The sequence below is a fragment of the Balaenoptera physalus genome (assembly GCF_965194825.1).
Source record: "Balaenoptera physalus genome assembly, chromosome: 6".
Classification (NCBI taxonomy): domain Eukaryota; kingdom Metazoa; phylum Chordata; class Mammalia; order Artiodactyla; family Balaenopteridae; genus Balaenoptera; species Balaenoptera physalus.
This window is the reverse complement of record NC_138885.1, coordinates 136,331,024-136,352,273: the sequence shown is the minus strand read 5'-3', so window position 1 is coordinate 136,352,273 and position 21,250 is coordinate 136,331,024. Positions and strand designations below refer to the sequence as shown.

Here is a 21,250-nt window from a genome sequence, read left to right as displayed (position 1 = left end):
AAACTAGTAAGTTCAGGAACTGCATCTCTGTACTTTTATACCAAGACTCCTTTTCATTTCGCGTTAATCAAGCTATCAAGTTGAGAGGCAAACGCAGAAGCACAGTTCTGGAAAGTGCTAGTTCTCCCTACTGGGGATGTTAGCAGGCCTCCAACCTCAGCCTGAACTTGCTCACATTTCAAGGCCCATTTCATTTATTTCCAAAACAGAGGTACTGAGGAAGAACAAAATTAAGTTTTGTACGAGCCTTTCGGCCGATACCGACCTAAGGACCGTCCGACGCCCCAGGCGCCTGAGATGGAATCCAGTCCATGAGAACAAGGCTGAGTCCGCTTCGCCAGCAGCGCAGGACGCGGTCACAGGGGCAAGAGTCGGTGTCGACTTGCTCTGCAGATTGCTTCCTCCTCGCTGCAGTCAACCACTGCTCGTGAATTCTGCTCATAAAGTAGAAACTTTTTTATGGGGTCTGGCAGAGGCAGCGAGGGAATCAGATGGAGTCGGTATTTGCCAAGCGCTCTTCTCACGGCCACGCGGCACAGATTCAGCAAGGTCCTGGGGACACCTGGAACGCGTGGGAAGAAAGGGAGAGACAGAGGGAGAGAGGTTAAATGCCTCTCCTAACCCTACAGACCAAAGGCTGGCTGTGAGGACAAGCGGAACCGCGCCAATGCTGGCTGCCCCTTCCCACCTCCGGAGGAGAGCAGGCTCCGGTGAGAAAGGTCCTGTCATCTGCTCAACTCTGTGGAATTCCCTAGACAGAGAAACAGAGCTGACCACTGCAAGCCCCAGCAGGTGTGAGAAACTGCCCTCTGCCCTCTGTCAGTCTCTGCTCTTGGTCCCTCCCAGAAGCTCCAAGGGGGTCTGAAGGGGACGGGCCGAGCAACACAGGAGGAGGGCAGGCTGACAACTTTGCTCTGGGTCAAAAAAGCCTCGCCGTGTCTCTGCCTGTGACACAGGCATGAACACAGGGAGCCTGACTCGTCAGTGTGGCCCCAGCTGGCCAGCAAGCAACTCTTTCGGGGAAGGCTCAACAGCAGCATGTTTTAATGACTGGTTTAAGGAAAGCCAATAACAAGAACACAACAAACAAAAGTTCTGCGAGAGGTAAGGGACTGGGGAAAAGGTGGTCACTCAGATGCCCTCAAGACCCAGACGGGAAAGGGGCAGGGTGTGGGCAGGTCAGAGGGCGCACAGGGTCAACTTCTGAGTCCTGGAGAGAGAACGACAACAAGGACCAAGCCACGGATCAACTGCAAACTCCCTGGCCATCAACTTAATTCACTGGCAAAATCCTTCTTCATGAATAAGCAAACTGTAGACCTTATTCTAACAAAAATCATCCTTAGCACACAATGCAGAACAATGGTATTTGAGTGGAACTGAAGAAGGGGAAGTGAGGCGCGCTAGAGAAGGAAGGGCTTGCAATTTGTTGTAAAGCAAACACTTAAAAGCCATAAACACACCAGTGAAAGAATCTGGGATCACAAAGCAGGGCAAAGGGGTAAAGAGAACATAATTCTAGGAACTCTGAGAACATGCACTTTGATAGATTTCTTGGTATTAAATCTTAGTGTCTGGGAATTTAAAAGGAGAAGACCAATCTGGAAGACCATTCTAGAAAATTCCTAGTCCTCACTGAAGGTTTTGACCAAGTGCGTAGTTGGAGGCGGTTTTTTTTGTAAATTGCTACAACCTGGTCCATTCAATTGCCTTAAAGAGACTGCCAGTCAGAGTTCAACTAAGGCCACTTACTTCGGGCCTCTTTAAAGACCTGCAGGGCCTCAGGGTCCACCTTCCTTCTGCCTCTCGACTCTGGGCCCGAGGATTCCCACCGCACCAGGCTCAGGTTGGCCCCGAACTCCACAAGCAGGCTGACGAAGGCCGCCTCGCAGCCGTGGCGCAGCACGGCGTCCATGACGCAGCCGGGGGAGCCCCTGGAGAGGCCCTGCGTATTGACAGGACCGTTGCAGTTGAAGTCCGGGTTTGCCCCAGCCTGCAGGAGCAGCTTGAAGCACTGGAGGTTGTGGTAGGCGGCGCTGATGTACAGGGGGCAGACCACCAAGGAGGTGAGCCGCCGGGAGAAAGGGGGCTGGACGTCAGGAGTCAGGTGGTGGTTGACATCGACGTCGGCCCCGTACCTGCAGGGTAGACACACGGACAGTGAGACCTCACAGCGGGCCAACCGCAGCCAACGCATCCCCACGGCACCCGGCGGAGACGGGCCCGAACTCCAGGAGCACCGGAGAGGCCCCCAGTCACAGTGGTCCCGTGACCACCAGCAGGTACCACGGTAGTTAGGAACCTTGGAATCCACTCACGCAAAACAACTCGTAAGGGAGTTCTTCCAAACCTTTGAAGATCCAACAATCCCATGGCTATTTTAACTGTTTCAAAGCAAAGAAAAAGAAGGAAAACTTCCAAATTCAGCTTATGAAATTAACAAAACAATAATCTCCAAACCTGACAAAGGTCATACCATAAACAAAAACTACCAACTAACTGCACTTAGGAATATCAACTTAACAACCTCCAATAAAATGTTAGCAAAGAGAATCTAAAAACATTAAGAAAGCAACATACAATGACCTCATGGGGGTTATTCCAGGGGTAGTTCTTAAATTAGAAACTCTATTAACATAATCCATCATATTCATAGAACTAAGGGGAAAATCCATGATTATCTCCATAGATGCAAAAAAAAAGGCATATAACAAAACTCAACACTTAAGCATGTTTCAAAACACTTAGTAAAAAAAGAAAGTAACGGATATTTCTTTAACATGATAAAACGTATTTCCTCAACCCAGAAGTCAGCCTCTCGCCTAGCAGGGAAACACAAGCAGCAGCTCTGCCAGGAACAAGGCACACAGTCCCACTTTCTAGCCCACTAGTTTTAAAGACTTTTTTTTTTTTTTAAGTACTAGTGCAATTAGACAAGAGAAAGCAATTAGCTGACTAAAATTGGAAAGGAAGAGGTAAAACTTTCCCTATTTACAGAGGATATAACTGTCTGGAAAGCCTTAAATAATTAATGAAAATGAAGTTAACAAGCAATGAGAGAATTTATTAAAGTAGCAAGTTTTAAACCAACAGCCTTCTATATACAAACAAAAACAAGTTGAAAGATAAAATGAAAAAGACCTCATTTCTGATAGCAAAATAAATTTTAAAGTGAGATATCTAAGCATAAACTTAACAGTATATGTCCAAAATTTGCATGAGGAAAATTATAAAATACTACTGCAAGTCACATAAGTAGACCTAAGGAAATAGAAAGACATACCATAGTCTTAGATAAGAAGACTCAATATCATTAAGATGTCATTTTCCCTAAGTTTATTATATAAATGAAAATACTCTCCCCAGAACTAAATAAGTTGACTATAAATGTAAATACATAAAAATAACATCCCTGGAGTTACATAAGTTGATTATAAAGTTGATTTGGAAGATCAGGAAAAGATATAAAAACAAAGCTTTTTTAACATAAGTAAAGTAAAACAATACGTGACAAATTGGGGGAAATGTTACAAAGGGTTGACATCCTTAATATATAAAGACCTTCTAAAAGGAAAAGATCAACAGCTCTATAGATAAATGAGCCAGAGATGGATACAGACAAGTGCCAACAGCTCTCAACCAGATGAAAAGATGCTCAGCCTCACTCGTAACAGAAATGCAAATTAAAACTACTCTGAGACACCACTTCTCACCTATCAGATTGGGAAAAATCCAAAAACTTATTGACCGAGCTTTAAAGAAAAAGGAAGTCTTATTCATCGCTGGGGGCCAGGCATAATGGAGCAATCCCTGTAGAGGGAAATCTGGTGATAGCTGGCAAACTTACCTATGCATGTACCCTCTGACTCACCAATCACAACTCCTGGAATCTAGTCCCAAGACACATTTGCAAACCTCTGAAAAGATGCATACACAAGGCGATTCATTAAAACAGTACCCGTAATAGCCAAAGGCAGGAAACGAGCCACAGGTTCGTCAAGAGGGACTGGCCCATGCACAGAAAGGAGCACTGTACCATCTGAAAAGGAATGAGGAGCAGGGCTAAGGACTGCCCTGCAGTGACCTCCAGGACACCCTGATAAGTGAGAAAAGCAGGACGATGAACGTGAAGTACACTACTGTTTATCCTGGGGGGGAGGCTGCAACACCAATGTGTACATGACACACACCTAGACACATACACATATCTGCCTATTTTTTAATGATGGAAGGATAAACCACAAAACCTTTTAAATGGTTATCTATAGGGCAGGGATGAAGCAGATGAGGATAGAAGCTAGACTGCTTTTAATATACTTTGTTTTATAGATTTGACTTTGGAACCATGTAAATACATACTGTAAAAAATTAAACAGCGGGGCTTCCCTGGTGGCGCAGTGGTTGAGAATCTGCCTGCTAATGCAGGGGACACGGGTTCGAGCCCTGGTCTGGGAAGATCCCACATGCCGCGGAGCAACTAGGCCCGTGAGCCACAATTACTGAGCCTGCGCGTCTGGAGCCTGTGCTCCGCAACAAGAGAGGCCACGATAATGAGAGGCCCGCGCACTGCGATGAAGAGTGGCCCCCGCTTGCCGCAACTAGAGAAAGCCCTCGCACAGAAACGAAGACCCAACACAGCCAAAAATAAATAAATTTTAAAAAAAATTAAACAGCAATCCTTAAAAATTCCAAGCAAAAAGAAATACTTTAACCCAACTGTGTACCCAGTTGGTGCCATCATGTCCTGCCCGCCAGGGTGGCTCTTCTTTTCAGGCACACTGAACGCCCAGAGCAGCCAGACCAGTCCCAGCGTCAGATTCACCGAGAAGGGCCTCGGGCAGGAAGCACAGCAAGGCAGCCTCGCGCAGCCGCCAGAGGTGGGGGCACTCACGACGGTCCCCGAGCTGACCCGCATGGCTGCCAGGAGCCCTCCTCTCCTGACTCCCAGAGACAGCCCAGATGTGCGGATGCATCTCACACAGGCCGATGCAGGGGCCGCCTGACCCGGAAGCCTCCTTCTCCACCAGAGCCAGTCTCTAAACGACTCTACAGGCAGAGCCTTCAGGATCCCCTCAAGGGACCTGCCCTCGTCCTTGCACCCAAGGACGCCCAAATACATGGCTTTCTATGGGGCATTTAGGGTTCTCCCAGGCCAAGCACAAACTACCAACTGGGTCATTTTACACTAAGCGGGGGCCGCTGACTACAGCAGGGAGGGTGGCCTGCTCAAGCTGTTGGAGTCCTGGCCGAGTGAAGAGGGTGCCTGCTAAGGAGGCTGCCTTGCAAGGGTGCTAGAGCCCACAGCGGGGGAGGAGGCATGTGTGGGAGGGGCAGCAGCGTAGGAGACTGGTTCAATACGGGGGATTGGCAAAATAAGCTAACATGTTAAAGGTAAGGGAACCAGGTCTCTCAATGTTGCAAAAGAATAATAAATTTGGAAAGGGAGAAAAGTAGGATGGACCCTGTGGTGCTGGATTGGATTAGAGGCATCAGGGTGAACTCTTTAACTGTCAATGTATAACAGATACAGAAATGTAGACAGAAACATTTTAAGTAACCTTAGCTCTGTCCAGTAGGAGAGCCTGAAAACAGTGACACCCTATAAGCAATAAGCACTCCTAGTGTCCACATCTCGGCTTTTAAACAGCATTCGCCACGAAAAGAAACCAGGATTCCTTGGAGAAATGACTAATTCCAGGGATGAATCAGGCAAAGTACACAAGAGCCTAGAATAATTGTAACTCCACAGGAAACCATGAGTCTAACATAAATAAATGAATAAATTAAAAATCTGATGAGGAATAGGATATATACATGGTTCCAAAGTACCTAGCCACAAAAATACTTTTTAATTACAGAGGGAAAAAGAGGAGCTTTACAATGGAAAAAGCTGGCAGACACCACCTTAATCCAAAGATGAAAGTGAACATCAGCAGTATTGGGACCAACGGAAAGCATGTGCAACCTGAGAGGATGTAATGAGAAGAGCACAGCCTCACTTCTGTGAGACTGCTGCCCAAAAGGCGTTACCCAACTCTACCGTGAGTAAACATCAGACAGCCAGCACCTGTGTACTTGAGCTTCCATTGCCCCAGACGGTCCTGCAATGCCTCACAAATGTTGTCATCACATATTTCATCTGAATTAGGAAATGACAAAACGTAGGAAGTAATGACGATGGGGCCTGACACGCAGGGGTCCAGGGCGGAGGGAAGAGCACCGTTTTCCATGCCTTAATAAAAATAGCTGGCCAACACTCACAGCCAGCAATCATGGTTTATCACCCGTCTCTTCAGCACTATTCCAAGCATCCAAAGGAACTTCCCCCTAGAAGTGACACTGCTGCCTGTCAGCAGCACAGAGCTGAGGAAGAGAAAGGACAGCGCACAGACCAATGAGCTCACGTGACGACCTGCTTCCCACTGATGCCGTGCAGCACCATCAGCCACTACAATGCAACTATCACCCAGTGTCCTCCAAGATACCCTAGGAGTGACAAGAGAGACATTCTAAAACACGCACCAAACCAAGCAGAAACCGATATTTCATTTCATACACTCAACAATTAAGAGAACTAGATTTCAAGCAGTGATATTGTTTTTCCTCCTTATTCTTACGGATATGTCTTCTAGAATGTTTGTAATTTTGGGCAATATGACAATCTGGTATTAGCTGAGCTGTGGCAAAGACAGTCGTTCATCCACTCATAAAAATATACTGGATGAAAAAAAAAAAAAATACTGGATGGGATCCAGTTAATTTTAATCCTGAATATTTTCCAAAATTCCCCTACTGCTTTTAATATCACTGGCAAGGAACCACCAGGACGACTCAATAAATCAGTATAACTTTTGCACATACAGAAATACCACTCCTTACCTTTTTAAAAAAACATCAGTAATATATATCAAGGAAAATGAGAAGTAACAAAATGGAGGTTACTTGCAGAGGGACACCAAATCACAACAGTGACAGAAGAGAGCCCTGCTTATGAGGGACAGTGACACAGGGAAGGCAGGAGTTGTGTTTAGATTGTGTTTAGATTGTGTTATCTGTTCAGTAGCTTAACCCCATTTTCCAAAAGTCAATTATCTGGTAATTTAGAATCCAGAAAACTTTTCAATAGAATAATATATGCTCTTGGTACCTCACTGTAAAAGTAATGTCCTGTGCTCCAGCGGGGCAGCAAAATGTCTTAATAACGTTTCCTCAAGAAGGGCACCTGTAAATACATCTGAAAGTCAAGTCTGCAGTTAATTCAAAGCAGTTGTGCATCATGAATTGACTGAAATGCCCTATGGGATTTCTGGAACCAAGATGAAATTTCATGGATTGATCCTACTGAAAAACATTTCCAAATTAATGACTTACATTCTCCAAGATGCAAAGATACGGGACTGAGGTGGTTTAGATTATCAGGCTAGAAATTCTTCAAAAGAAGGGGAAAAAAGCATCATCACATCTTTATCCCCCTCCAGTATAACCACCATATCACCCTCAATTGTCTTTCCAAAAGTCAATTCCATAGCCATTTAATATATAAATCCTTTTGATATAATAAATATATTCTCAGTACCTAATTTAAAAAACCATGTCCTGCACTGGGCGAGGGGGACGCCAGGTCCCTGCTCCTCAGAACACCCCCAATGCAGCCCGTAACAATGCTGTAAACCTCTCCTGTAATACTTTCCCACACCGACAACCAGCTACCTGAACTGCACTCAGTCCAGCCACAGAACAAACAGCCTCCAGAGCCGGGGCGGGTGGCGGGGGCTGCTGGGCAGGGAAGCATCTTTGGTAGAAAGAAGTCACTGGAGACATGAGACTGAAAATGCAATCTGGCTCAAATTTTTAAAAAGGTAACCGTTAGTACAATTAAAATAAGACCAGAAACCGTCTAAAACCACAGAAAGGGAAAGCAAAGAAAACACAGATCATGGAAAAAAGATATAAAATAAAGGTACAGTTAAGACACAGAAAGACAACAGTAATAGACCTAACATCAGCTATGGTAACAATGTTAACTGTATTAAAAAACAAAGAATCCCTTTATCCTACAAAAGCTTCTTGCTTTTCACCCCATTTTGCAGTTCTCGGAGACTATCCACTTCCTGAAGTGTGAAATAAAAGTTCATTTGCATCACCTAAAAAAACAAAAAAATCCCAGACAGTCAAACAGTAAAAGTGAGCTCACAAAGAATTACTTAAACCCACTAAGATCAAAACTAAAAGTTACAGAATGCTACATAAATGAGCCCTCAATGAAACCAATGGTTTCCTTTTGTTTTGATAAAGGGCACAATCCGTAAGCAAGAACTTTCATGAGCCCAATGAGCATCAAAATATGGTAAAGCAAAATCATTAGAAATACAAGGGGAAACTGACAAATCACAACAGTAATTACAGACCAATAGACTTCTCTGAATGTGGGGCAGATCCAACGGTTAAGGATGTAAAAAAAAAAGAGAGAGGGAGTCTGAATAACGTAACTGAGGCTGTCATCTTGTACTATACAAATAAAACCCTGCGGTTATATACTTTGTTACAAGTATCCACAACAACGTAGCTGGATATTAAAAAAATAATTTTAAAAAAGCCCAAAGAATCTTCAAAATGGAAATTATATGGTCTGTGTTATCTGAGCACAATACAATAAAACTGGAAGTTCACAAAAGTTTTTATTAAAACTTTCTCCTCCATAACTATAAGAACAAAGAGGAAATCAACTTCGATTATACTGATTCAAAAAATGAGAACAAGCTTAGCAGACACAGCCAAAGCTATAGGCAAAGGTAAATTAATAACCTTGAAAGTTTACATTGAAAGTTTACATTATTAATCAAGAAAAAAATGAATAAGCATGCAACTCAAAAAGTTAGGGAAAAAATTAAGTAAAATTAAGGAAAATGGGAAAAAATAAAGATAAAAATAGAAATTAATCAGTAAGTAAAAAAATAAGAAAACTGATAAAGCTAAGAAGCAACTCTTTAGAAAGACTAACAAAACAGACAAATCCTCTAACAAGTCTAATTGGAGAGAGAGAGAAAGAAAAGGCAAATACAGAACACAAGAAATGAGCATGGGGCTGCGAGAATCCGCCGACGCGGCCACGCTCCCCGTGGCGGCCATCGCAGGGCAATGGGGGCCCGGCCCCTATGGTACTGACCTGATGAGGGCCTTCAGGATGTCTGCCCTGCCCACCCGGGAGGCGTGGTAGACAGGGGTGCTGCGGTGGTGCCGGCTTCCATTGGGGTCGGCGCCGGCTTCCAGAAGGATCTGGGCGCTCTCCAGGTGCCCGTTCACCACGGCCACGTACAAGGCCGTCTGTCCCTTCACGTCCACCAGGTCCACCTCAGCCCCCTTCCGGATCAGGAAGTCCACGCAGTTCCCGTGGCCTGCGGTGGCCGCGATGCGCAGTGGCGTGCAGGGCAGCCAGCCACAGCACCACACAGACTTCTCGTTGATGCGGCTGAGAGAGAGCACAGGGAGCCAGGCTGGGAGGGGCGCTGGGAGACCGGCCAGCCGCCCCACCTCCTCTCGGGCGGGACCCGGAGACGGGGAGCGGGAGGGCAGCCTTCACTTTAATGATGCTTCCAGCTGCTCTGCTTCATGAAATGCTTTCACATACCCACCCTGCTGGGTCCACGCCTGAGGCAAGACAGGCAATAAATTAAGAGCCCAGTTCTACAGATGAGGAAATGCGAGGCGCAGGTAAGACTGTTGAGCACTAGAGCTAAGATCTCCAGTTTCCTGACTTGCGGTCCAAAGCTCTTTGCTCCACAAAGGGGAGAAGGGCCTGCCCGGGAGGCAGCGCAGGATGGAGGACAGCATATCTGCTCGGGACCTGGCTCAGGGCCCCGAGGCCCCTCTTCACCAGCTACCACCTGTGAAGGCCTGAGGCTGGACCGCTCTCTGGGCCTCGGTAGCCTCACCGGGGCTAGGTGACCGCTGTGGTCCCTCTACCTCTGACACAGCACAAATGACAGCCTGCACGAATCACCACACTCCTGGCCAGCAGCAGCAGAGGGAAACCGTCCAGGCTCAGCCCTCATTGCAAGTGACACTCAGACCACTACTCCCCATCAAGGGATGCCAGGGTCATGCGGTGCACGGACCCATCACGTCACCAGCTGAGGCTCTTCACCTCGAGCTCCCAGCGCAGCTCTGAACGAAGCTGAGGAATACAGATCACTAAGGCAGTGACCCAGAGACATGCAGCAGGTCAGGGCTCCTCCCTCAGCTGCTTACGGCTTCCACTAGCCAAGGAGGCCAAGCAACGCTCCAAGAACTCATCACCAAAGTACACAGCAATAGAAAAATATCGTCAAGAAACCAGAGATTCACCGAACCCGAGTGAAAGACAGAAAAACGGTACTTGAAGAAGCAATATGAACATACTTGGTCTATTTTAGTAGCTTAACCCTACTTTATTCTACTGTTATATCTGCAAATTTAAGGTTTTCTTTGGACTTGAGTCATTCATGTTAAATATTCATGTGCAATCCACCTAATTTCTCTTTATGACGATCCTTTCTGGCTATTTGGAGCTTTTTTATTTTTAACACGAATATCTGTTCTAATGAAATAATGCTAAGACATTAGAAGGGAAAGAAGAAAGAAACCTATTCTTGTATTGTTAGAAATCCTTCTCTTGGGAACTGTCCACGAAAAGTGGTGTAAGTTTCAGTATCAATACACAGGCATTTCTTCTATCAACTCACTGCCATCCTAGCCCTGAAGGGGAAACAGAAACACAGAAAGAGCCTGAAGGAGTTTCTGGTTGCAGGTGAGTTTCAAGTCTACTTGAGACTCGAATCTTAGACACACAGAGAACAGGCAGAGTCTCTGTGCTCCCGGGCGTCTCGAGTGGGGAAAAGTAACAGCAAGACTCCGATGCCATGAGGGGCTTGAGCCGGTCTGGAGGAGCTTGCAGGATGTGGCAAGGCAACAGGCAGGGCGCTACCAACAAAAGGAGCATGTCCCTGGGTAAGGAGACAGCTGGCCAGAGGCTGAGCCCCAGGCCCTGGAGGCAGATGACTGAGGCCCTGAGAAGCCAGAGGAGAGCGCATCAGGAACGCTGTACAGGTTTGGTCCATCAGGAAGTCCGGACCCAAAGGGGGATAACGATGTAATAATTAAGGGAGGAGAATTGATGCACGCGCCTTAGGATAAAGAGCCAGAGAGACTCGCAAGGGAGCAGGGCCGCTGTTGAAGACAGTAATGACGCTGTCGTCAAGGGTAACGTCAGGGAAGCTGACGCCCAGAGAGCACCAGAAGTTGCTGGAAAATATAAAGGTCAGTGACAGAACTGGACTTGAACTCAGGTCTCTCTGTCCTCGCCATCAGGGTGTCGCCTACAAGTCTGACCACGCTTCCGGCAGTCCCCTCTTTTCCCATCCTCCGAAAGTGGAAACGCTCAGGGTCTCCACCTGCAAATCGGAGACCGCTGTGCCTCCCTCACAGCTCCCGAGCCTTAGCTTCGTGCAGACCCACAGGCCAAGCCCTGGGCAGCCCCCGGGCGGGCAGCCCCCAGGCGGGCAGCCGCGCTCACCTCCGGTAGCTCTCCTCCTGCAGCAGGCTCCGGAGGGTCTGGAGGTCCCCCACGTAGGCTGCATCGTGGAGCCTCGTGTCCTCACAGTGCTCCAGCGGGTGGTCACAAAACTGCTCCCTCAGCCACTCCTTCAGATTCGGACCTGCACTGAAGAGAGGGGCGCCTGTCAGCTCAGGGAAGCCGTGCCAGCGCCAACCGTGAGGGGCCGCCCTCGGCCGCCAGCCCCGCCTCTCCCCCACACTGGTGCTCTCCTACTCTCCAGAACACATCATTCCCCTGCTCCAGAAACTCCCAGAGCCAGAAAAATGTAGAAAGTTTCCCTTAATGAAGGTAGCACACTCCTGACACCAAACCTGGCAAGGTTTTAAAACTCTGATGGGGTGGGCGATAATAAGCCAAAACTACTTAAGGATAGAGAAGATCCTAAATAAAATATTAACAAAGTGAAATTTAAAATATGTATCAAAAAAGTCACCATAAAATTACTCTAATTTATTCCAAGAATGTCTTAGTATTGATAAAAACCATATAATCAGCTGCTACGTTACAAAAGGACACCTGACTTTGGCAAAACTCAACAGCCAGAAAAACACTGCTGCCTGTAACCTGAATGACTCTGTCATGTGATCTGGGCAATGGCCTCGCCACACGGGAGTCCCCGTGAGTGACACATCTGACGGTAACCTAAGATGGGGGTACTTTTCTGAATATAAGCTGCACCGTAGTAAAAAGGAAAAATTTTAAATACATGCATACAAATAGAAAGCCAGCCCTATATAATGAAGATAGAAAACAGAAAAACAATAAAGACTAGAATAAATGGTGAAAACCATACCATGTACTTGAGTGAGCGTCAATGCTAAGAAAATTTTAAGTGATACCAAATAAATTAAGAGGTTTAACAAATCTCTTTGGGGTTTTTATATGAGATGTGACAAAAATCTTCTAGAAGTTTATTTGGAAATAAAAATAAGAATCACTTTTTGTTTTTTTTAGTATGTATGAGAAGAGATCTATCCTACTAGATAATAGAAATTATCTCTCATCAGAATAAAAAGATAAATAAATCAAACAACCAACTGCTCAGAAAAGAGCTTAGTATAAAAAACTTGGTATGTGAGAAATGGGCAACAAAATCAGTGAGGAATGGGAGGAGTAGCTGCTATAAACTGAATGTTTGTGTCCCCCAAAATGTCCTGCCAAATAATATGCTGGGAGTCCTAACCCCCAAGGTGATTAGTAAGAGGTAGGACCTTTAGTAGGTAGGACCTTTAGGTCATGAGGGTGGAGCCCTCATGAATTGGATTAGTGCCCTTATAAAAGAGACCCTGGAGAGTTCCCTCATCCCCTCCACCATGTGAGGACACAGTGAGAAGACAGTCGCCTAGGAACCAGGAAGCAGGCCCTCACCAGACATTAAATCTGCAGTGCCTTAGTCTTGGACTTTCCAACCACAGAGCTGTGAGAAATAAATTTCTGTTGTTTATAAGCCATCCAGTCTATTCTGTTATTACATCCTGAATGGACCAGAACAAGTACCGCTGATCACTGAACAACGCAGGTTTCATCTGCAGGGGTCACTTATATGTAGATATTTTCAACAGTAAATAGCACAATACTGCACGATCTGTGGTTGGTTGAATCCACAGATGCCTAGGAACCTCAGATGCAGAGGACCGACTATAAGTTATATGCAGATCAACCCCCAAGTTGTTCAATAGTCAACTGTAGTCAACAAATTTGTACAATTAGATACCTACAGCTGACCCTTGAATAGCATGGTCTGAACTATGTGGGTCCACTCACACATGGATTTTTCTCACTAAATACATACTACACTACACAATCCACAGTTGGCTGAATTCTTAGATGCAGAACCTCGAACACGGAGGGCCAACTGTAAAGTTTCACGAGGATTTTTGACTGTGCAGGCGTTTGGCAACCCCTACCCCCTGTGTTGTCAAGGGTCAACTGTAACTGAGTTCTTCACCTCACACTGGAGCCCAAAATATCTCTAGATAATTAAGAGCTTTATAAACATAACTGCACAGACAGGGGCATAAGGAAAGAGCATGAACTTAGATGGCCTTCATTCAAGTCCCCACCGTGCCAGCTGTCCTAGTGTGTGACCACACACAGTTTAAAGCACGCCCTGCCACAGGTGGACTCTCTCCAATGCTGAAGTTGCTTTTCATATTCAAATCAAATCTCTTTTGAGTACCTACTGTATACAAGGCTGGGCCACAGGACAACAGGGGTGATGCGTACGTTTCCTTACACTCCAGGATTTGATAGTTCAATGGCAGAGGTAAGACACAAAGGCCACAGGCAGGTGGGCAGAGCAGCGAGGGTTCACAAACGCATGGGTCACTCGAGCTCATGCCACAGCCAGACCTGCAGCAGACCAACAGGCAGGCATCAAGGACCCCCTGGGCCCCGTGCCAATCCTCCTTCGGTAGCTATCCTCCACTGTAGTTATCCCCCGGTTTCACTCCACAGGCTGAAAAAGTTCAAAGTAGGGGTAAGATTCAGAAGGTGTAAGGAGAATGACAAACTTCTGCTAAGTTCTCCTCTAGGCCTCCCTTTGCTGGCCTCTTTTTGACCCACTCCCTGCCCAGCTCAACACAGCCTCCTCTTCCCCAGCTCCAGCTCCAAGATAACTTTTAAGTTTGCATTTTTCTGATCAGCTTCTCCAATGACAACACAATTACTCGACACAGCACTTCAGCTTTAACTGTGGCCCCTCTACTCCCAGGCCTGCAACACCACACTAAACAGTAAAACAGCACCGCCTGGATACTGACAAGAGTGCCTCTGTGTAAGGCAGAGCCAGTCTTCCTGCCACAGGACTCTTCTCCACACTGGGAAGCAGCTGTCAGTCCTCTTCCCCCAAGTGAACACCGCTCAGTCCATCCCGCACTCTCACATGAAGTGATGTCCCAGACCCTAAGGTCCTGGCTGTCCCTGGGGTCAAAGTCAATACCAACCAAAGCCCAGGACGGAAGAGGCTTTGTTTGTATTTTTATTCACTGCAGTATCCCCAGCCCCAGCCAGGTCCAGCCAATAGCAGGTCCTCAATAAACCGTTTGTTGGATGAATGAATGGAGGGAGGGAGGGATGAAAGGCACTACTTGCACCCGTCTCCAAATCAACATTATATCTTAAATTTTGGCACATTTAAGAGTAATAAGCTCCTTAGTTTATTACTAACTAATAAATTCTTTGGAGGGTTCTCTCTCCAGAGACACAGATGAGCGTGTAAAGTCCAAAGCACATAGAAGCACTTGGTGCCCGGGGCAAACTGAGACGACAGACAAGGAGGGAACCTCCCCCCACCCCCGACCCCGCAGGTTAAGAGGAAGCCTCTCCCGAAGGCGGGCAAACGCACTTCCCCGCAAATTCACATTTGTTTGGCAGGAATATTTCAAGGTGGAGACCCTCAGTCAGATGACTATTTTGGGCACGGGCCTTTCTAGCCGCCTAAACCAAACTATGGCGCGGCTGCCTCCTCTGCCGGTGGGCAAGGGCCCCTGGACCTGCTGTGTCACTGACAGCTCGCTGGGGGTGGCGTTATCGCTGTCCCTGGCCTGTGCGGGGAGGGGGGCGGTTGTTGAGGGGGGCCGATGCCAGGCTGGAGAGAAGGCACCCGCCCCCCCGGGGGCTGACCTCTGGGGGCTCTCCCGACCGCTGCGCTCAGAGCTGGAGGGTGACCCACGTCCTCCCTTTACAGTTGGGGTCCCATCCAGCCCTAGAGGCCAGCCGGCTGGCAGTTACGGTGCAAGCTCCACGGGAGGGGAAGTCGGCGCGAGGGCTGCTCTCGCGAAGCCGGGCAGCCGGGCACCCCGCGAGCCGCGCTGACCGACCCCCGGCTGCGGGGCGCGGCTCCGTGGGCCCCGGCCGGCCGCAGGCCAACACGCAGGGCCCCGGCCCGGGCAGCCGCCCCGGCCCCCCGCCGCCCCGCGGCCCGGCGGCCGCGCGCACGTTACCTGCGGGCCCAGGTCCGGCCCGCCCGCCGCCCTCCGCCATGGGTGCCGGCCTTCGGCCCGTCGGCTGCCCGCCTCCCCCGCGGCCCCCACCCGGAGCGCCCCCCGCAGACCGGAAGCAGCGCGACCGCGACCACTTCCGGCGCCTCGGGCTGTGGGCCGCGTCGGGGGCGCGGCTTCCGGCGGGCGCGCGCCTCCCTCAGGGGCTTCTGGCGCCCAGGGCCTCCACCTCCCGCTTCGCTCCCGATGTGAGGACGAACGAGCGCCGGCGGCGGGCGCGCGCTGTCGGAGACGCGTGCTCGGGGGTGCGGGCTGTCGGGGGCGCGCGCCGTCGGGCCCCACCGGGGCTGTGTTTCTCCGCAGAAGAAGCAGAGGAGTCTGGGAAAACACGCTCACCTAGGGGACGGAGCTAATTTGCATGTTCTGGGAACTCTGGTTGGTCGGGCCCGTCCCCGCCCCCACGGAAAGGACGAGGCCTTCTGCCGGGCGGGTGTGGGTGGGGCCGCGGGAGGTTCGGGTCGGGGTTTGAGTCCCACCCGAGCCGGGCTGCTGGGGCGTCCCCTGGGAGTGCCGGCTAAAGGAGGCCTGCGGCGGGCAGCGATGGCTCAGCGCCAGTGTGTCCCCGCGCGCTCAGCCGGGGGCCGGGAGCAGCCCCGGGAGAGCGTGGACGTGAAGGTGGGGGACTTCCAGCTCTGTTCCTTGCAACATATTCAGTTGGAGGGGCACGGCACGGCTGGGCATATATTACTGTGGCATTAGATGAATGCCCCCCCGAAGTTCCTTCCATGAAGTCAGGGATCATGTCTATCAAATTACTATAGCCCAGTGCCTGACACAAAGCGTTTATTGAATAAGTTAGTGAACAAAGGAATAACTTTTCTTGCCCACTCGCTTATTAAAATAATGTCGGACCATGTGTACTGAGTTTTGGTTTGTCAGCATGGGTTCCTTAGGCTCCTTCCACGCTCCCCGCCGGTGGGGAGAAGGGTTCTGCAGGAGGAGGAGGAGGAAGTCTCCAGCAGGCGGGCGGGGAGGGGGCACTGAGGACAGGTGAAGAGCGGGTTCCGAGTTTTACAGGTGGAGAAAAGGAGCTCCAGCAGGGGACCGATGCGTGTGAGGCTGGAGACCCCCCAACAAGTGTGCGTGTGACCCGCGGGCCCGGCCTGTGTTGTAATCACAGGACCGGCCTGGCGTAGGCGGAGCCACGCGGAGGGGATTCGCATCCCCAGGAGGAGTGCTCAAGTGCAGTGGGTGGCACCACCTGGGCAGCAGGCCCTGCAGGGGTGTCTGTTGGGGGAAGGGAGCTTCCTGCAGCTCTGTTTGGGCTTGATAACAGCGGAGACCACCACTGGCAGGAAAGCCAGGAGTGATGTGCCCTCCAGGGAGCCAGGGGCTTGCCATGCCCACTGGCCCTCCACCAGACCTGCACCTCGGGGACACCTGGGAGCTTGAAAAACTCAGAAGCCTGGACCACCCAGGTGTCCATCGGCGATGAATGGGTGGGTAAACAGTGTAGTCTGCCCATACGGTGGGATATCATTCAGCCTTAAAAGGGAAGGAAATTCTAACACATGTGACAGCATGCGTGAACCTTAAGGACATCAAACTGAGTGAAAGAAGCCAGTCACCAAAAGGCGAATACTGTTTGATTCCACTCATGAGTTTCCTAGAGAAGTCAAAGTCATAGAGACAGAAAGTAGACGGTGGTGGCTGGGGGAGGGGGAGCGGGAAGCTGTTTAATGGGCCTGGAGTTTCAGTTTGCGAGGATGATAAAGTTCTGGAGATCGGCTGGTTGCACAACAGTGTGAATGTACTCACTACAGAACTGTGCCCTGAAGGTTAAAATGGTAAAGTTTATTATGCATATCTTACCACAGTTATCTTTTTTAAAAAAGCAAGCCTGATGCCACCCCACCCCAGAGATCCTGATGCAGGCGATCTAGGATGTGGCCTGGGCGTCAGGATTTTTGAGGCTCCCAGGTGATTCGAATGCAGCCAAGCTGAGACACCTGCCCCAGCCAGCTTCAGCTGCACTGTCCCCCGTCCCAGTATCAGGGGCTTTGCATCCAGAGGTTAAGTGGCCTGAGCAGCGTGTCGCTCCCTGCCTGCGCCTGGCTCTGATATTGCCCTGGGGATCCCGTCTGTTCTCGAGAAAGACCTGAGGCCCCACTGGGTCAGCGGTATCCCACCCCTCCTCCTAACTGCCCGCTGGGCATGGGTCAATGCTCTCAACACCAGCAGGTACTGGAGGTAGCACTAACGCTCGCCCTGTTTTCTTCAGGGCCCTGAGGTCAGGGAGTCTTGGTACCGTGCCCACAACACACAGTGGCCCAGTCAGGACTCAAACCCAGGACCGTCCCGCCCTGCGGCCGCTCTCCTCAGGTCTCACCTTCCCTCCAGGTCCTTTAAGCCCAAAACACCCACCGACAAAGGGCTGCCAGTGAATGGAACAGACGGAATTCATCAGATCACGCGACCCCCTCCCAACAGGAACTCCCTGGTGCTGCCACAGCTCTGGGAGCACCAGTCCTGGACAGACACAGGGCCAGTGCCACCTTCAGGCAGAGTAGGGGGCTGTCCCTGCCCCCCTCCAAGTCCCAGGGGCACCCTGGCATTTTCCCACCCCGTCACTTCCTCCTACCCCAAAATCCCCCGTCGCCTCCTGCTGCCATCTGACAGCTCAGGCCTGCCCCACAGCAGCCCACTTATCTGTGTCCCCAAAACAAAACACCCAATGTCCCCAAATGATCCCTCCTTGGAGTCTGGACCAGTCTTTCTGGAGGGCAGCTTGGCATAAAATGTTCATAATCCTTGACCAGAAATTGCTCTTCTAAGCGTTTATTCTAGGGAAATAATCAGATGCGTGAGAGATGTTGCTACAGCGGTGCTCATTAAGCATAATGTTTATAGCAAAAAATGTCCAACAGTAGCTTTCTGGCTCAGGAGGTCCGGGAAGGGGCAAGGGCTCCTCTCTTAATCAGCCCCTGGTGCCCTCCCCCCTGCAGGGAGCCAGGACCCCTGGAAACGCTGCAGGCGCTGGGGCAGCTAGAAGCCAGAGCCCCAAGCTGCGCAGGGGGAGGGCTCCTGCCCCGGACTTGGGGGCGCTGCTGCTGCCGGCAGGTCGACCCCCGGAGCCCAGCCCAGGACGGGGCGGCAGAGGGCCACCCCGCAGGGTGGGAAACGGGCAGCTCTCCTGATCTTGGGCCCCTGGGCCTGTGTCTGGGGCATCTCCTCTCAGGGCCTCGGGCCTCAACCCCCTTTCGGAGATCTCCTTTGCTGCTCCCCTCCCCTCCTGCCCTTGGCCTCCAAGGAGGAAGCCACTCCTCACGTTTACCCAGGAGACCACGAGCGAGGGCAGCCCTCACTCTAGGCTTTGCCCTGCAAACACTTGACCGGCCCTGCTCTGCAGACCCTGCCTCGGCCCCTCAGAGTCCCCGTCGGGGAGTTGGTTTCAGCCGAGGTGCCTACCCTCCGAAGGGGAGCGGAGCCTGGAGTCCGCCAGGAGCCGGGGGCCACGTCCTTCTGGCCCAGCAACCAGCTCAAGGGGCAGCTCCTCCAGGCCTCGGTCTCCTGTAAAATGGGGCTGATGAGCCCTGTCTGTAGGATTATTATAAAGACACAAAATTCCTCAGGAAGTGCACTCGCTTCCGGGTCCAGAGAGAGCCTCGGAGCAAAATGGGCATCGGTGCCATGGCCTGCTCCGTCCTCCACGCAACACCGGCCCGGGGCACCTACCGCGCTGCTGGTCCCTGGGGGTGGGGTTGGGGTCCAGAGGTGGGAGAAGCCTGAATCTGAGTCCCCAGGGAGCAGAAGGGGCAGATTCTTGGAGAATGACTCCCCCATCCCAGGCCAGCCCAGTCTGCCCCAGACTGAGGGGGTCCCAGAATGCAGGACCCTAGTTTTCAAACCAGAGTGAGCTGGGACCCTCCCCCGCCCCCCAGCAGGATTGCTCCCAACCACCCTGCCTCACCCTCCCTCCCTCCGGCCCCACCAGGTTGATTCTGTGCCCTGCGACTCAGGCTCTGTCGCTCTGACCGCTCTGACCGACAAACTCCTAAATGGTCCCCAGAACTCCTGAACGTTCCTTCGCTGGGCATCTGGGGCCCTTTACAATGCAGACTCCAAACTCCTCCCCTCCTGCAGCTCCCACCTCCCACCTAGAACCCAATGTCTGCACACACCCGGAGCCCCGCCCACACTCTCAGCCAGGGGACCTACCTCCCAGCTCAGCCAATGCCTCCCGCATCCCCACCCGACCAGCTGGGCGCCTGGGCTCCCTGCCAGCCTCCACCCGTGCGTTCTGGGCCCCATCTCCTCGCACCCTGACCTGCAGCTGCGGGAGGGGCTGTCTTATCTCTCCTGGCAGCGGTGCAGCTTCCTCGAAACCTGCTTCTGCCCCCAAAGATACTTAGATTCCCTCACAAGAGCTCGCTCGGGACTTGATATTGAACAAACGGCCAGAAGTGACAACCACCTCAGCTGGGCACTGAGCCTGGTGCAGGGTGAGCCAAAGTGCAGGGTGACCATGGAGCCTGTGGCCCAGTAGGTGAGGTGAATGGTGGTTCCCCAAAAAGATAAGTCCACCTCCTAACCCCTGAAACCGATGAATGGGACGTTGTTTGGGAAGAGGGGTTTTGCCGATGTAATTAAGTAAACGATCTCCATCATCCTGCATTTAGGGTGACCCTAAATCCAATGACAGATCTTTGGGTTTGAAAGGAAGAGGGAGATTTGAGACTCAGACACAGAGCAAGAAGGCCACGTGAGCAGACAGAGCCTGGAGGGATGCGGCCACAAGCTAAGAGCCACCAGAAGCTGGAAGAGACAGGAAGGGTCCTGCCCGAGAGCCTCCAGAGGCAGCGTGGCCCTGCCGACACCCTGATTTCAGACCTCGGCCCTCCAAGCTGAGCAAGAGTGCGTGTCCGTTGGTTGAAGCCTCCCAGCGTGTGTGCCATTTGTCACGGCAGCCACAGGAAACTCACACCCCGCCACGGACCAGGATCACAAATCACCCGCGGAGTGAGGGCCACGAAGGATGGCGTGGGGCCGGCGAGCGGGAGGACGTCTGCAGGGTCAGGGAGGGCGAGACGTTAACCACAACGAGAGAGGACGCATCGCAACTGAGGCACCGGACCGCCGGGCAAAGGCCCTTCTGGGGCCCGGGAGGGGGGGCCCTGTGGGCCTGGTGATGCCGGGTCCTGTGCTGTGTCGCAGGAGGTCAACAGGGTTTTACCAAGCAGTGTGGTGATCAGACCCAGGTTTGGACAGAGCCACGCTGGCTCCCGTGTGTGGGAAATCGAGGGGAAAAGGGCGTGGGACTCCAGAGAGACCCGGGCAACCCCGTCCCCGCACCGGCTGAGGGGACAGAAGATGCTGGCCTTCATGGGGCCGCTGCCCCCGCGTCCGGCGCTGAACAGTCCTGGGCATCCCCGTGAGCTAAAACTGTGTCCTATGAGAGGCGGTCAGGCGGCAAAACAAACACAGACCAGACGTCCCCAGAAGCTGGTTCAAGTACAAGGAGCCTTTGGTTTGGTCTGGGGACACGGGGTGGCCAGGGCGTCAGGCCAAGCTGAGCTTGGAAGGCTGGCTGCATGGGACCCGGCAGCCTCTCTGCTCTGTTTCTCTCCTTGACCTGCCGCGTGTGTCTCTTTGTGTCGCCAGGCGACAAAGCAGTGGCTTCAATAATCACCAGGTGTCGTCATGTGCCATCCCGCAT

General features: G+C 51.1%; 1 protein-coding gene across 3 annotated transcripts; it reads right to left on the bottom strand.

The window, feature by feature from the left end:
• Window positions 1–339: 339 nt before the first annotated feature.
• ASB1 (ankyrin repeat and SOCS box containing 1) lies at window positions 340–15,664 on the bottom strand. Of its 3 annotated transcripts, none has more exons than XM_082465660.1 (5): window positions 15,538–15,664; window positions 11,552–11,693; window positions 9,167–9,469; window positions 1,753–2,138; window positions 340–562 (listed from the first exon to the last, which is right to left on the bottom strand). In XM_082465660.1, exons 1-5 carry the CDS (start codon window positions 15,575–15,577, stop codon window positions 357–359), a joined length of 1,077 nt encoding a protein of 358 aa, XP_082321786.1. In that variant the 5' UTR covers window positions 15,578–15,664; the 3' UTR covers window positions 340–356. The 3 variants fall into 3 exon arrangements, with proteins under 3 accessions (XP_082321786.1, XP_082321785.1, XP_082321787.1); XM_082465659.1 differs by lacking the exon at window positions 15,538–15,664 and adding an exon at window positions 13,820–15,449 and having other exon boundaries at window positions 11,552–11,698; XM_082465661.1 differs by lacking the exon at window positions 9,167–9,469.
• Between the last annotated feature and the right edge of the window lie 5,586 nt (window positions 15,665–21,250).

What these genes read in the sequence shown, in the direction of transcription:
- ASB1 (XM_082465659.1), bottom strand. Translation starts at nt 13,932, where the DNA reads ATGAGCTCGAGTGACCCATGCGTTTGTGAACCCTCGCTGCTCTGCCCA. An exon ending in ATCCTGGAGTGTAAGGAAAC is followed by an intron (nt 11,699 to 13,819) that starts GTACGCATCACC and finishes CCCTCTCTTCAG; the next exon opens with TGCAGGTCCGAATCTGAAGG. An exon ending in CAGGAGGAGAGCTACCGGAG is followed by an intron (nt 9,470 to 11,551) that starts GTGAGCGCGGCT and finishes GCTCTCTCTCAG; the next exon opens with CCGCATCAACGAGAAGTCTG.